The following is a 15,777-nucleotide window of genomic DNA, read 5'->3' as shown; positions in this document are numbered from 1 at the left end:
CAGGCACAGATCCTGAAACTGCTCAGAGAGCTCTACGGAATCCAGGGATGCAAACACTGGTTCTTATGGCCATCAAGGGACAGGAATAGTTGTTTTTAGTTGTATAGGAGGCTGCAGCCTATTTTAGTCAGGCACAAGAAAATGAGAGCATGAGAGAAAAAAAAAGAGGGAGAAAAAAAAAAGCACGGAAGAGAATGAGTACACGCGTGGGACAACACATGAGAGAAAATGTGCACAAGAGAAAGAAAGAGAGAGAGAGAGAGCACGAGAGTGTAAGAAATAGAAAGAGAGAGAAAGAGAGAGAGAGAGAGAGAGAGAGAGAGCACGAGAGTGTAAGAAATAGAAAGAGAGAGAGAAAGAGAGCGAGAGCGAGAGAGAGCGAGAGCGAGAGAGAGCGAGAGAGCAAGAGAAAGAGCGAGAAAGAAAGAGCGAGAAAAAAAGAGCAAGAGAGAAAGAGCGCAAGAGAGAAAGAAAGAGTGCGAGAGAGAGAGAGAAAGAGCGAGAGAGAGAGAAAGTGAGAGAGAGAAAGTGAGAGAGAAAGAGCGCGAGAGAGAGAGAGAGAGAGAGAGAGAGAGAGAGAAAGAATGAAAGAGCGAGAGAGAGAGAGAAAGGGCGAGAGAGAAAAAGAAAGAGAGAGAGAAAAAAAAAGAGCGAGAGAGGAGCGAGAAAGAAAGAGAGAGAGAGAGAGAGAGAGAGAGGGCATGAGATTGTAAGAAAGAAAAAGAGTACAAGAGTGTAAGAGAGAGAGAGAGTACAAAAGAGAAAACAAGTGAAAGACCGCAAGAGAGACAAAGTAGGAAGATGGGAAAGAAAAAAAAAAGAGTGAGAAGGAAAGAGAGAGAGAGAGAGAGAGAGAGAGAGAGAGAGCACAAAGGAGAGAGTGTGAAGAGGAGAGCACTCCAGAGAAGGAGCTGACAAGAGGGGAAAAAAAGTGAATGAGCAAGAAAAAGCAAGAGAGAGAAGGAAAGAAAGCGCAAGAGAGCGATAGAAAAGAAAGAAAGAAAAAAGAAAAGTAAGAGATAGAATGAAAAAGTGCAAGAGAGCATTACTTATATTCACATCTTACATTTATCAGACTATAGAACACTAAACAATACAACCAATAACACCATATACCCAGCTGTATTTCCATCACATGACATCATAGAGGGTGATATATATATATATGTGTGACTGCAGAAAAGCTGATATACATATAAAGCTGATATACATATACTAGATCAAGCCTGCAGGGGGCGCTCTATCGCATCTGCTCCAATCCTCTGCCTGACACAGTTCCCAATACGCAGAGTAAACAGCTGGAACACTCATCTAATTACACAGCAACACAACAATGTGCGACAACTATCCCAGACAGAGGACAGGATTATTAGTGAGGCTCTACTGCCCCCCAGTGCTCTCTCAGGATACTACAATAATCATACAAGGGAGTAACAATCCTAGACATACTAAATACCCATTGTATAGCACAAAATATGATAGGAGTAGAGATTAACGAACTTACAGTAAATTCGATTCATCACAAACTTCTCGGCTCGGCAGTTGATGTCTTTTCCTGCATAAATTAGTTCAGCTTTCAGGTGCTCCGGAGGGCTGGAAAAGGTGGATACAGTCCTAAGAGACTCTTTCCTAGGACTGTATCCACCTTTTCCAGCCCACCGGAGGACCGGAAAGCTGAACTAATTTATGCAGCAAAAGTCATCAACTGCCGAGCCGAGAAGTTCGTGACGAATCGAATTTACTGTAAGTTCGCTCATCTCTAGTTAGGACCAAAAAATAAATCTGCCTCTGTAAAAGAGGTGCCCGTCTCAATAAGTTCCTGCACCTGTTTCATAGTCATTTACACCCCGAGTGTGTGGGGTGAATAGGGACGGTGTCCTGTGAACACTCTGCATAGATCAATAGTACGAGCAGCTTTCTCCTGTTATCAAAACTCCGTTCTCCCTCAGGCAAAATTCCGTCCTCCGTCTTGTACGGTTTTTTTCACATACCCAAAACCATAGTCTACCACAGTTTTTGGTCCGGGTGAAAAACTGTATTAAACCGTATACGTTTTTTTTTTTTACATGGGAGTCAATGGGAACCGTACAGAACCGTATGTGCGTACTGTTCCATCCGGTTTGTACCATACGTTTTTGACTTTGCAGTTTTTTTTCTTGGAATTTCAATCAAACAAGTGAAACTTTAGTCATAATGGAGTGAAAAGTTAAAAACGTATATTTTTTTTTAGGGATCGACCGATTATCGGTTTGGCCGATATTATCGGCCGATATTCACGATTTTTGGCGTTATCGGCAATTACCTTGCCGATAATCCGATAATGCCCCCCCGCACGGCGCCGCAGCCCCAACCACACCGGCAAGAGACCGCCGCCGCCACTGCCCCATTGCCTCCCCCATCCCCGGTTTCATAATTACCTGTTGCCGGGGGGCCGGGGGCCGCGCTACTTCTGACTCCTGCTGTGTCACGCTGTGCACTGCGCAATGATGAGTGACGTCCTCAACGCGACGTCACCGTCAGTGCGCACAGTGACAGCTCAGGAGGATGCCGCCGGAGCCAGAAGTAGTCTGGACCCTGGGCCCCGGGAACAGGTAATTATAAAACCGGGGATGGGGGAGGCAATGGGGCAGCGGCGGTGGTCTCTGGCCGGGGGGGGGGGGGTGGCGTTGATAGGATTCAGGAGGACCCCAGGACAGGTAGGGGAGAGAAGCGGGTGGCGGCGGCGGTCTCTGGCACCGCAAAAGCCACTACAGTTCATTGATTTAAAGCGCACACTTTAAATAGCCGATAACTTATACCGGAATATCGGTATAAGTTATCGGCTATCAGCCCTAACCTCCACAGAATATCGGTATCGGCCCTGAAAAATCGATAGTCGGTTGATCCCTACTTTTTTTCTTAAAAAACGGGTGCAACCGGACATCATTTTTTTAAACCGTATACGGGTTAAAATTTGTACACACGTTTTGATACAGATTAGTCCGGTTTTGAAGAATCAGTTTTTCATCAAAAACCTGATACAGGAACTGTATCGCAAAACGTGGTGTAAATACAGCCTAAGTGTGCGGTTTTCCCAGAAAATTATTTGCCCATTAACAAATTTGCAAACAATAGTGAAAAGCTCTCACATATTCCAACGCGACCACTAGAGTACATTTGCGCAAAAATAGTTTTTACGCAAGTGAAACATTTAGTGCACAGATCAGTGACATCATCTGCTAACCACACCCCCTGGAAGCGCACAACAAGAAAAATGACAACACCACAAAACACAATGCAAAATTACATAATAACTTTGCCGCAAGTCAATAGACAAAATAAAAACTCACTGCACAAGCAATTTTGCAGGTCGGCGTCAGATCATAAATTCCCCACAAAGTGCACAAACCATATAAATATTTTCTCCCAAAAAAGAACACAAAATTAAAGGAGTACTCTGGTGGAAAAAAAGAAATTCAAAGCAACTGGTGCCAAAAAGTTATACAGGTTATTTTTTTTAAATCAACTGGTGCCAGAAAGTTAAACAGATTTGTAAATTACTTCTATTAAAAAAAATCTTAATCCTTCTAGTACTTATTAGCTCCTGAATACTACAGAGGAAATTCTTTTCTTTTTGGAGCACAGTTCTCTCTGCTGACATCTCTGTCCATTTTAGGAACTGTCCAGAGTAGGAGAAAATCCCCATAGCAAACATATGCTGCTCTGGACAGTCCCTAAAATGGACAGAGATGTCAGCAGAGAGCACTGTGGTCATGATGTCAGTAGAGAGCTCTGTGTTCCAAAAAGAAAAGAATTTCCTCTGTAGTATTTAGCAGCTAATAAGTACTGGAAGGTTTAAGATTTTTTAATAGAAGTAATTTACATATCTGTTTAACTTTCTGGCACCAGTTGATTTTCTACTGGAGTACCCCTTTAATCCTTCCATTAATTATCAGCTGCTGTATGCTCTAGGGGAAGTTGTGTAGTTCTTTCCAGTCAGACCACAGTGCTCTCTGCTGACACCTCTGTCCATGTGAGGAACTGTCCAGAGCAAGAGAGGTTTGCTATGGGGATTTGCTCCTACTCTGGACAGTTCCTGACACAGACCGAGGTGTCAGCTGAGAGCACTGTGGTCATACTGGAAAGAACTACACAACTTCCTGTAAAGCATACAGCAGCTGATAAGTACTGGATGGATTAAGATTTTTATACAGAAGTAATTTACAAATCTATATACATTTCTGGCATAAATTGAATTGAAAATATTATTTTTCTTCCTCTGGAGTACCCCTTTGAGTTAAAAAGTTCTCGGTTACGATGTTCTGCAGAGGATTTCTAGGGCACTAATCTTTTGCTCACAGAGCATTACCCCTTCCTTCCAGATTATTCTGCTCTTTCATGTCCTGTACACAGGTGAAGGCATCTCGGGGATCTCGGAGGAAGCTGCTTAAGACCCCTGCTGTTTCCCCTTCCATCAGCCTGTATGATGTGCGGAGCATTATTAATGCAGTTACTTGTTGAAGCTGCGGCCGGGTTATAATCTGGATTAGCAGAGCAGCAGGCGTCACAGCATCGAGATCATCTAGTATTTCATTTAGTACCTTTCATCTTTTATGTGCTTAAAGGGAATCAGTATGAGAATGAAAGGGAGGCAGCGCTGATGTAGAGGCGCCCCCTTGTGGGTTCTTCCCTGCACAGCGGCAATTCTGGCCACCAAGTCTATTACAGGCAACCACACACTGCCGATTCAAACCACAGGAGTGGGTGCAGGGCGTAAATGTATGCTCCGCGTCCTTTATGAGCTAAAGGGGTACTCCGCCCCTAGACATCTTATCCCCTATCCAAAGGATAGGGGATAAGATGACTGATCATGGGGATCTGCCGCTGGGGACCCCTGCGATCTCCCCGCTGCACCCGGCATTCCTTTAGAGCATCTGGTGCAGCGCCCGAGGCTCGTGACGTCACGGCCACGCCCCATCAATGCAAGTCTACGGGAGGGGGCGTGACGGCCGTCACGCCCCCTCCCGTAGACTTGCATTGAGGGGGCGTGGCCGTGACGTCACGAGCGGGGCGTGACAGTGACGTCACGAGCCTCCGACCTGCATCACCAGTTGACGAAGTTGTCTCCGTGTACCAGATGTTTTGGGTGCCGCGGCAGAGATCGCAGGGGGTCCCCAGCAACCCTGCAGAGAACAGGAAGCAGATCAGCATGGCTAAAGTAATGGCCACCCCCTGCACAGATGGCCGGATTTTAGGAGACAACAATGTATGTGACTGAGCCAGGCTGCACCATTGGATCGTCAATCCGGCAGCAGGTAAGGGGACCCTCCGCCACCATTTTAGCTTATTGGACCCCCCGTGTCTGATGAGCACTCTGAGTTAACCAGCATGTGGGATTTAATCCTTTGGACGATATACTCAAAGATCACGAAGGGTTAATAACGGCGAGCGGCCAGTTCACTGATCCCAGTCATTAGCAGTGAGGTCCCGGCTACTGATTGGGGCCGTCCCTTACCTTCCATGACCAGAGCACAAATACTCTGTTTGGTAGTCACTTAGGGTATGTTCACACTACGCAGAATTCCGTGAGCGGAGATTCCATTCTGGTGGCCACCGCCGAAATACTTCAGCGGTAGGACCGTGCGGCACCGCACCGTCACCATTGGCGGTTGTGCAGTGTTCGCAGACTTTTGCGCAAAGAATGAACAAGTTCTTTCTTTGCGCTGAACAATTTCAGCGGCGGAATTGCCCACCGCTGAAATTTCGCAGTGTGAATGGGTCTCGTGGAAACCCATTCACACTTATGTTTATGTCTCAGCGCGTTATTCCCTTCCCTGAATTCTGCGGGAATTACATAGTGTGAACATACCCTTAAAGTGGTACCCTGGAGGAAAACAAATGTTTTCAAATCAAGCGATGCCAGAAAGTTAAACAGATTTGTAAATTATTTGTAAAGATTTGTATATAAAAAGCTTAATCCTTCCAGTACTTATTAGCAGCTTAATACTACTGAGGAAGTTGTATAGTTATTTTCTGTCAGACCACAGTGCTCTCTGCTGACACCTCTGTTCATGTCAGGAACTGTCCAGAGTAGGAGCAAATCCCGATAGAAAACATCTCCGGCTCTGGACAGTTCCTGACATGGACAGAGGTGTCAGCAGAGAGCACTGTGGTCTGACAGAAAATAACTACACAACTTCCTCTGTATTATACAGCAGCTAATAAGTACTGGAAGGATTAAAGGGGTACACCGGTGAAAACATTTTATTATTGTTTTTTTTTTTAAATCAACTGGAGCCAGAAAGTTAAACAGATTTGTAAATTACTTCTAATAAAAAAAATCTTAATCCTTCCTGTACTTATTAGCTGCTGAATACTACAGCGGAAATTATTTTCTTTTTGAAACACAGAGCTCTCTGCTGACATCATGACCACAGTGCTCTCTGCTGACATCTCTGTCCATTTAATTAACTGTCCAGAACAGCATATGTTTGCTATGGGGATTTCCTTTTACCCTGGACAGTTCCTAAAATGGACAGAGATGTCAGCAGAGAGCACTGTGCCCATGATGTCAGCAGACAGCTCTGTGTTTCAAACGGAAAAGAATTTCCACTGTAGTATTCAGCAGCTAATAAGTACTGGAAGGATTAAAAAATTTTAATAGAAGTAATTTACAAATCTGTATGCCTTTCTGGCACTAATTGAGTAAGAAAAAAAAAATTACTTTCCACTGGAGTACCCCTTAACTACAGGCTACAATGCAAGGAGATTACAGCTCTGAGGATGAGATAACGCCAACCTCGAGCCTGTAACTGGAGGATCAATCACTAATCCTGGCTGGTTACATCCGACAAGGATCCATCATGTTTTATTACTCCCTGGTGATAAAGCAATGGATTCTTATACCTAGACAGGTAAAGTAAGATATAGATAAGGACATCGGATATGTTTAGATACAGGGAGTATTTTTTGGGAGACCAAAATCTCTCCTCCATCCCTGTGTACAACAGTGGTCTCCAAACTGTGGACCACCAGCTGTTGCAAAACTACAACTACCAGCATGCCCGGAGTTGTAATTTTGCACCAGCTGGTGGTCCACAGTTCGGAGACCACTGCTGTATATTGTTAACTGCGTTGGTGAGAGGACACCCTAAAAGACAACTATTTTATGCATTGCTTTGTTATATACTAAAGAATAGCTTCAAACCATGTACATTTTATAAATAAAGATTGATTAACATAAAATATATATATATATATATATATATATATATACACACACAATTTTTTAATTTGCATATAATGTTGAAGTTTAAGATAAAGATTAACATAAAAAAATGTAAATAAAAATATATAAATATATATATATATTTATTTATTATAAATATATACATATATATATATATATATATATATTTATTATAAATATATATATATATTTATTATAAATATATATATATATATTTATTTATTTTATATATATATATATATATATATATATATATATATATATATATATATATATATATATATATATAGCAAACAGAAATGTAGAGCAGCGCCCAAGTAAATAGTAGATGGTGCAGGCAGCGATGAAAAAATCCCAGGTCAAGGTAGGCTTGAAAAAGGCTGCATTGGCAGCAGAAACGTTGCACTTTTTGTATTGACATGGAATAAACACCTTTTTTTACACTCATAACCTTGAGTGCTGCAGCCTCTTTTTGGATGTATATATATATATATATACACACATATAATTTTTTTATTTTGCATATAATGTTGCAGTTTTACCAAATGACCACTAGATGACAGTGCATAACTTACAGAACAGAAAGCTCCACACCAAGATGGGTCTTACTGGTCTAACTAACATACTGTAGGTCAGTGGTCTTCAACCTGCGGACCTCCAGATGTTGCAAAACTACAACTCCCAGCATGCCTGGACAGCCAACGGCTGTCCGGGCATGCTGGGAGTTGTAATTTTGTAACATCTGGAGGTCCGCTGGTTGAAGACCACTGCTGCAGGTAAATTCAAGTGGTTTGCACTTTTCAAATCTTGACAAGTAATGTCCAAAATTTTCGTGCAAATATTGAACGGTTTCAGACAAAAACTAGTACAAATTACTCAACCGGGCTGTGACAGGACAGAAAGGCTGTGGAGGGTTCGTTAGGAGGAGGCTATCCTCTATACTAGAAGCAGAATTAAAGGGGTATTCCAGGAAAAATACTTTATTTTTTATATCAACTGGCTCCAGAAAGTTAAACAGATTTGGAAATTACTTCTATTAAAAAATCTTAATCCTTTCAATAATTATCAGCTGCTGAAGTTGAGTTGTTGTTTTCTGTCTGGCAACAGTGCTCTCTGCTGACATCTCTGCTTGTCTCGGGAACTGCACAGAGTAGAATAGGTTTACTATGGGGATTTGCTTCTAAACTGGGCGGTTCCCGAGACAGGTGTTATCAGAGAGCACTTAGACAGAAAAGAACACCTCAACTTCAGCAGCTCATAAGTACTGAAAGGATTAAGATTTTTTTATAGAAGTAATTTACAAATCTGTTTAAAGGGGTATTCCAGGGAAAAATACTTTTTTTTTATATATATCAACTGGCTCCAGAAAGTTAAACAGATTTGTAAATTACTTCTATTAAAAAATCTTAATCCTTTCAGTACTCATGAGCTTCTGAAGTTAAGGTTGTTCTTTTCTGTCTAAGTGATCTCTGATGACACGTGTCTCGGGAAACGCCCAGTTTAGAAGAGGTTTGCTATGGGGATTTGCTTCTAAACTGGGCGGTTCCCGAAACATGTGTGAGAGAGCACTTAGACAGAAAAGAACAACTCAACTTCAGCAGCTCATAAGTACTGAAAGGATTAAGATTTTTTAATAAAAGTAATTTACAAATCTGTTTAACTTTCTAGAGCCAGTTGATATATAAAAAAAAAAAAAGTTTTTCCCTGGATAACCCCTTTAACTTTCTGGAGCCAGTTGATATACTGTGTGTGTGTGTATAAGCCGACCCGAATATAAGCCGAGGCCCCTAATTTCACCCCAAAAACCCAGGAAATGTTATGGACTCGACTATAAGCCTAGGGTGGAAAATACATCATCCCCCCATGTCATCATCAACCCCCCGTCATCATCACCGCCTGTCAATCCCTTCTCAGTGGTCTTCAACCTGCGGACCTCCAGATGTTGCAAAACTACAACTCCCAGCATGCTGGGAGTTGTAGTTTTGCAACATCTGGAGGTCCGCGGGTTGAAGACCACTGAGAAGGGATTGACAGGCGGAGATGGACGGCCGGGACCATCCCCTCACAGCTAAAGCCAGAAACGTTTTTTTTTGTTCACTCGAGTATAAGCCGAGGGGGGAGTTTTCAGCATGAAAAATCCTGCTGAAAAACTAGGCTTATACTCGAGTATATACGATATATATATATATATATATATATATATATATATATATATATATATATATATATATATATATATATATATATATATATATATATATATATATAAGTTATTTTTTTCCTGGATAACCCCTTTAATTACGAGTGTCAGCGAGGGACTCAAATTTCAACTTTAGTCTAAGGCTTGACAAAATCTAGAGCCACCACTGCTGTCACATGACAAAAAAAGTTAAAATAAATGAAGTATCAGTAATTGGTATAGGTATTTGGACATAAGCTGTCTGGATAAGACAGGAGTTGTAGGAACACAGGTTGGGGAAGGCTGGGTTCACACCACGTTTTTCAAATACGGTTACCGTATACGGTTTTCCGCTAAAAAAAGTATGGCAAAAACCGTATACAACCGTATGACTCCAAATTAAAACGTATACGGTTTTTCCCCCGTACGGTTTTATCCGTTTGCATCAGTTTTTGCCAACGGTTTTGCTATTTTGTTGGAAATAGTTTTCCAGCAATTTAATAAAGTTACTATTGTTCTATTGAAATTCCAATCTGCGCATGTGTCAACTCCAAAAACGGATTAGTAAAACCGTGTGCAACCGTATTCTGAAATTCTGTGTACGGTTCTCATAGACAACAATGTTAAAAGAACCGCATACGGTTCGCATACGGTTTTCCAACCGGAGGCAAAAAACGTGGTCGACAGCGTTATTTTGCCTACGGTTGAAAAATCGGCAAAACCGTATCCGAGGCAAAACGGATGCAACCGTACACAACATTTGGAATACGGTTTACAATGCATTCTCTATGCATACGTTTTTTTTTTGGCGGAAAACCGTATACGGTTACCGTATTTGAAAAACGTGGTGTGAACCCAGCCGAACACTGGTTTGAAGCTTGAGTATCCTGTGGGGTCATGGAATATACAGGGGACACAGCAGTGTCACATCCAACGCATTACAGATCGTATCACAAATGGGAGGTGCAGTGATCGGACTGGACCGGCAGACGTATTCATTGCTGTAGAAAGGTAAATATGGACATATCTACTTATGAGGTAACTCGGGGTGGCTGCCAGTGTTTATAAAGCTGGTGTGATCCCAGGTGACGTCATGGTAAATATGACAAGTGTGCATAGTCAGCGACACCAAGTTATACAGCAACTGCACGCGAGCCGATGACGCGGGCGCAAAAGTCTTCTCCAGAGCTGCACCTATTTTCTGGGAATCTCTTCATTGCCCCTTAAGACTGCAACACACATTGATGGGCCCGTCCTGTACCAGTAAGGCAGTGTTTCCAAAGCAAGGTGCCTCCAGCTGTTGCAAAATTAAACTACCAAGACAAAGGCTGTCCGGGCAAGCTGGGAGTTGTAGTTCTGCAATGGCTAGAGGCAGCCTGGATGGAAAACACTGCTCTGGGTAATGTGCAAAGTTTTTGGCAGCATAGCAATGACTTGGCTAGGGCAAGGGCCATGCAAAACAACAACTCCCAGCATGCCCGGACAGCCAAAGGCTGTCCGGGCATGCTGGGAGTTGTAGTTTTGCAACAGCTGGAGGCACCCTGGTTGGGAAACACTGCCCTAGTGCATAAGGTCCCGCTAGCTGTGGCGCAGTGGAAAAATGAGGCCGCTGCATGCGATTCTTACAAAGCTTAAAGGGGTACTCCGGTGGAAAACTTGTCCGGAGTAGGAGAAAATCCCCATAGAAAACATATGCTGCTCGGGACAGTTCCTAAAATGGACAGAGATGTCAGCAGAGAGCACTGTGGTCATAATGTCAGCAGAGAGCTCTGTGTTCCAAAAAGAAAATAATTTCATCTGTAGTATTCAGCAGCTAATAAGTACTGGAAGGATTAAGATTTTTTAAATAGAAGTCATTTACAAATCTGTTTAACTTTCTGGCACCAGTTGATTTAAATAAAAAAAAAAAAAAAAAAAAAAAGTTTTCCACCGGAGTACTCCTTTAAGATTTCGGCAGCAAAGCAATGACGTTAGGTCTCAAAGTTTTTTTTGTTTTGTTTAGTTTTTTTAACATTCATGGATAGGATTGTGGGCATACGGTCATTGTATGAAATGTTGTATTATGAAGCATTATTTGTTACCACTCGTTGCATAAACTAAATTATGGTTGTACAAAGAAAAGATTGGATTTATAGAACAAACTTATAGTAGAAGCATAATCAAATACTAGCAAGGCATTTTGTAGATACATTTTGAGTTAGACTGACAGGTTTCCAGCACACTATGTGCTCTTCATCATGGGACTATGACTAAGAGCACATAGTGTGCTGGAAACCCATCAGTCTAACTCTGAGTCTATCTAATGTAGCTACAAGATGCCTTGCTTGTATTTCATTATACTTCTACTTAGAGATGAGCGAATTTACAGTAAATTCGATTCGTCACGAACTTCTCGGCTCGGCAGTTGATGACTTTTCCTGCATAAATTAGTTCAGCTTTCAGGTGCTCCCGTGGGATGGAAAAGGTGGATACAGTCCTAGGAGACTCTTTCCTAGGACTGTATCCACCTTTTCCAGCCCACCAGAGCACCTGAAAGCTGAACTAATTTATGCAGGATAAGTCATCAACTGCCGAGCTGACACGTTCGTGACGAATCGAATTTACTGTAAATTCGCTCATCTCTACTTCTACTATAAGTTGAATTTTAAAGGGGTACTCCGGTGGTAAACATTTTTATTTAAATGAACTGGTGCCAGAAAGTTAAACAGATTGGTAAATGACTTCTATTAAAAAATATTTACCCTTCAAGTAATTTTTAGCAGCTGTATGCTACAGAGGAAATTCTTTTTTTCCTGAATTTCTTTTTTGTCTTGTCCACAGTGCTCTCTGCTGACACCTGATGCCCGTATCAGGAACTGTCCTGAGCAGGAGAAAATCCCTATAGTAAACCTATGCTACTCTGGACAGTTCCTGACACGGACAGAGGTGTCAGCAGAGAGCACTGTGGACAAGACAAAAAAGAAATTCCAAAAAGAAAAGAATTTCCTCTGTAGCATACAGCTGCTAAAAAGTACTGAAAGGATTAAGATTTTTAAAAAGATGTAATTTACAAATATGTTTAACTTTCTGGCACCAGTTGATTAAAAAAAAAAAAAAAAATGTTTTCCACCGGAGTACCCCTTTAAGCTTCTTATCCTGATATAGAGACAGACCGGTGCAATGGGACCTCTGGGATCTTTTTTGACTTTCCATTTGACCTCGAGTGCTGTTGGAGACACTTACAACATGAAGTCTTGCTCCCAGCAGGGCTGGTCTCCTCTCACCGTCACAGTCGTGCTCTTCACATTTTGGACTTTTAACGTCACATAGGTGTTGAATTTATCTATAGAAGAAAAGAGAGAGAGAGGACAGCATTACTGACTTGTCAGAAACACGAACCGCAAGACGAGACTACAAGTATACTAAAGGGTTATCCTCTCCTATAGAGGGAAGAGCAGAGATGTGGGGGGTGGGGTGTACCCGAATGGCACCTCCACTCCAGACAAAGCTCCTTAATAAAACCGCATTTGGGTGGCAGGGATCGCCGAATTCAATTTACTTCTATATTTCTTTTATGTATTTTTCTTGTTGGTGGTTTTGAGGGATCTATATATCGTTTTATACATTTATGCAGTTCTGCACAGTGCACTTTGTATACAGTGACCAACCTAGTGGTGGTTCAATATGTAACATATTAACATGTACTTACCCCGATGCAATCTGTCCTTGCTTGTAGTTTTTCTCTTTTTATATGTGTTTGTTATGTTTTGTATTTTATGCTTCTCAATAAAGATTTATGTTGTATTTTCACTATGCATGGTATGCTTCCTATTGGTGTTCATGCTTTGTTAAGGGCACGTCGTACACTGGGTTTATAAACCCTATTTAGGAGTTGGTTTGGGGTCCAAAATGTATGAACAAGATCTGTGGTACAGTGTCTACCCTACAGTAGGCAAAATGCTTGATTCACTCTTCCCAGCAAATTTAAATAATAACAAGGGGGATATACCATAGGAAGTGCTCTAAAACATAACTTTTAATAGTTTCTTGGCTAAAATACACCAATTCTGTGACCCCAATAAAATATTCAGATATGATCTAGTGTCAATTGTACCAAAATGTGTAAATGGCCCAACGAGTTTCCGCTGCGCAAAGCAGCTTCCTCGGGGGAACAATAGTAATGGTACAATCAAATTTCTCCTTGACACTTAGTCTGATAAGTCAAACATGAAAGACAAACAGAGACAAGTAAAGTCATAGGGTCCGACTATACTGTTTCACTAAGTATGCATAGTGCTTTGATTTCTCATAGACAGACACTAATAAAAAATAAGGTCTTAACCCCTTAAATGGGCACTGTCACCAACTTTATTTTTTGATATGTTGTAGTACTTATGTACTACAACATATCTCTAATATACTTTTATTATTTTTTTTTTCATTAAAAAGGTTTAATTTACATTTAAAAACCGGCTACTGAAAAAGGACTGATTTTGGAGTGGCAATCAGTCCTTTTTCAGTTAGGCTGCACTCGCTCCCTGCCTGTCAATCAGACAGGCGGGTGCGAGCGCATTGGCTCCCCGGTCACTGGCTGGGAGGCCACTCCTCCTGCACATCGCCACCGTCGCCTCGTTGCCGCCGCTGTCCCTGCACGCCCGCTGCCGGACTCTGCAGTAACTGCAAGTGTAATGAGGGAACGGGGTATGCGGGGCGCGGGGGGAGGAGGGAACGGGCTAGTGCCGTAGCGGGGGGGGGGGGGGGATGGGCTAGCAAAAAAATAAAAAATAGGATGGTGGGAGCTACCCTTTAAGGACTCAGCGTTTTTCCATTTTAATTTTTTCCCCATCACCTTTTAAAAATCATAACGCTTTAAATTTTGCACCTAAAAATCCATATGAGGCTTATTTTTTGTGCCACCAATTCTACTTTCCAGTGACATCAGTCATTTTACCCAAAAATCCACGGCGAAACGAAAAAAAAAAACATTGTGTGACAAAATTGAAGAAAAAATGTCATTTTGTAAATTTTGGGGGCTTCCATTTCTACGCAGTGCATATTTCGGTAAAAATGACACCTTATTATTCTGTAGGTCCTTACGGTTAAAATGATCCCCTACTTATATAGGTTTGATTTTGTCGCACTTCTGGAAAAAATCATAACTACATGCAGGAAAATTTATATGATAAAAATTCTCATCTTCTGACCCATATAACTTTTTTTTATTTTTTCGCGTATGGGCCGGTATGAGGGCTCATTTTTTGCACCGTGCTCTGAGGTTTTTATCGGTATGATTTTTGTATTGATCGGACTTTTTGATCGCTTTTTATTCCTTTTTTAATTATATAAAAAGTGACCAAAAATGCACTATTTTGGACTTTGGAATTTTTTGGCGCGCACGCCATTAACCGTGCAATTTAATTATCGATATATATTTTTATAGTTCGGACATTTTCGCAGGCGGCGATACCACATGTGTTTATTTTTATTTACACTGGTTTTTTTTTTATGGGAAAAGGGGGGTGATTCAAACTTTTAATAGGGAAGGGGTTAAATGACCTTTGTTAACTTTTTTTTTTCCACTTTTTTTTTGCAGTGTTCTGGCTCCCATAGGGACCTATAACACTGCACACACTGATCTCTTATGCTGATCCCTGCAAAGCCATAGCTTTGCAGGGATCAGTCAGATAGGGGCTCGATTGCTCAAGCCTGTAGCTTGGAGCAATCAATCTCCGATCGGACGCCGCGGAGAGAGGTAAGGAGACCTCCGCCTGCGTCCCAGCTGATCGGAACATCGCGATTTTATCGCGATGTCCCGATCAGCCCGACTGAGCTGCCGGGAACCGTTTACTTTCGTTTTCAGACGCGGCGGTCAACTTTGACCGCCGTGTCTGAAGGGTTACCAGCGCGCGGCACAACGATCGGTGCCGCACACTGTTAGCCCAGGGTCCCGGCTAACGTGATCCCGACTCTATTTTGTCGGGTTTTGCGCCCAAATTGTGTCGCACGTTGCATGTGACACAATTTGCGACAAAAAAAACCCCAAAAAACTCAATTTTTACAAGAAAAACCCGAAAGGGGGGCGTGACCACGGGAGAGAGTGGGCGTGGTCCCGACAAAAGGGGCGTGTCCCCAACAGTTTTGAAAAAATCACAACATTTACTAAGTTTTCCACAGAAAATGTGGTGCATTTGAGCTGAGGAAAAACCCGCCAGATCAGAGTAGGTGAAAAAAAAAAAAAGCAAAATGTAGGGAAAAGTGCAAAATGTAGGGAAACCTTGGGAAAATACCTGTCGGGAAATCAAAACCCACAAAGAAACCTACACTCCACTCTTTGTAAATAAACCCCAATGTGTTGGCAAATAATGATTTCACTACCTCCAGTCCCTTCAGG

The 15,777-nt window shown here is 41.9% G+C and overlaps 1 protein-coding gene across 10 annotated transcripts in view; it reads right to left on the bottom strand.

The window, feature by feature from the left end:
* Window positions 1–15,777, bottom strand: part of UNC13B (unc-13 homolog B) — a 427,170-nt gene that overhangs the window by 296,187 nt on the left and 115,206 nt on the right. For all 10 annotated transcript variants that reach the window (XM_056547105.1, XM_056547097.1, XM_056547089.1 and 7 more), the window contains one exon: window positions 12,630–12,729. In XM_056547105.1, the coding sequence (XP_056403080.1) occupies window positions 12,630–12,729 (100 nt within the window). The remainder of the gene's footprint in view (window positions 1–12,629; window positions 12,730–15,777) is intronic.

The sequence above is a fragment of the Hyla sarda genome, chromosome 1 (genome assembly GCF_029499605.1).
Source record: "Hyla sarda isolate aHylSar1 chromosome 1, aHylSar1.hap1, whole genome shotgun sequence".
Taxonomy (NCBI): domain Eukaryota; kingdom Metazoa; phylum Chordata; class Amphibia; order Anura; family Hylidae; genus Hyla; species Hyla sarda.
This window is presented reverse-complemented; position numbering and strand designations above follow the sequence as displayed.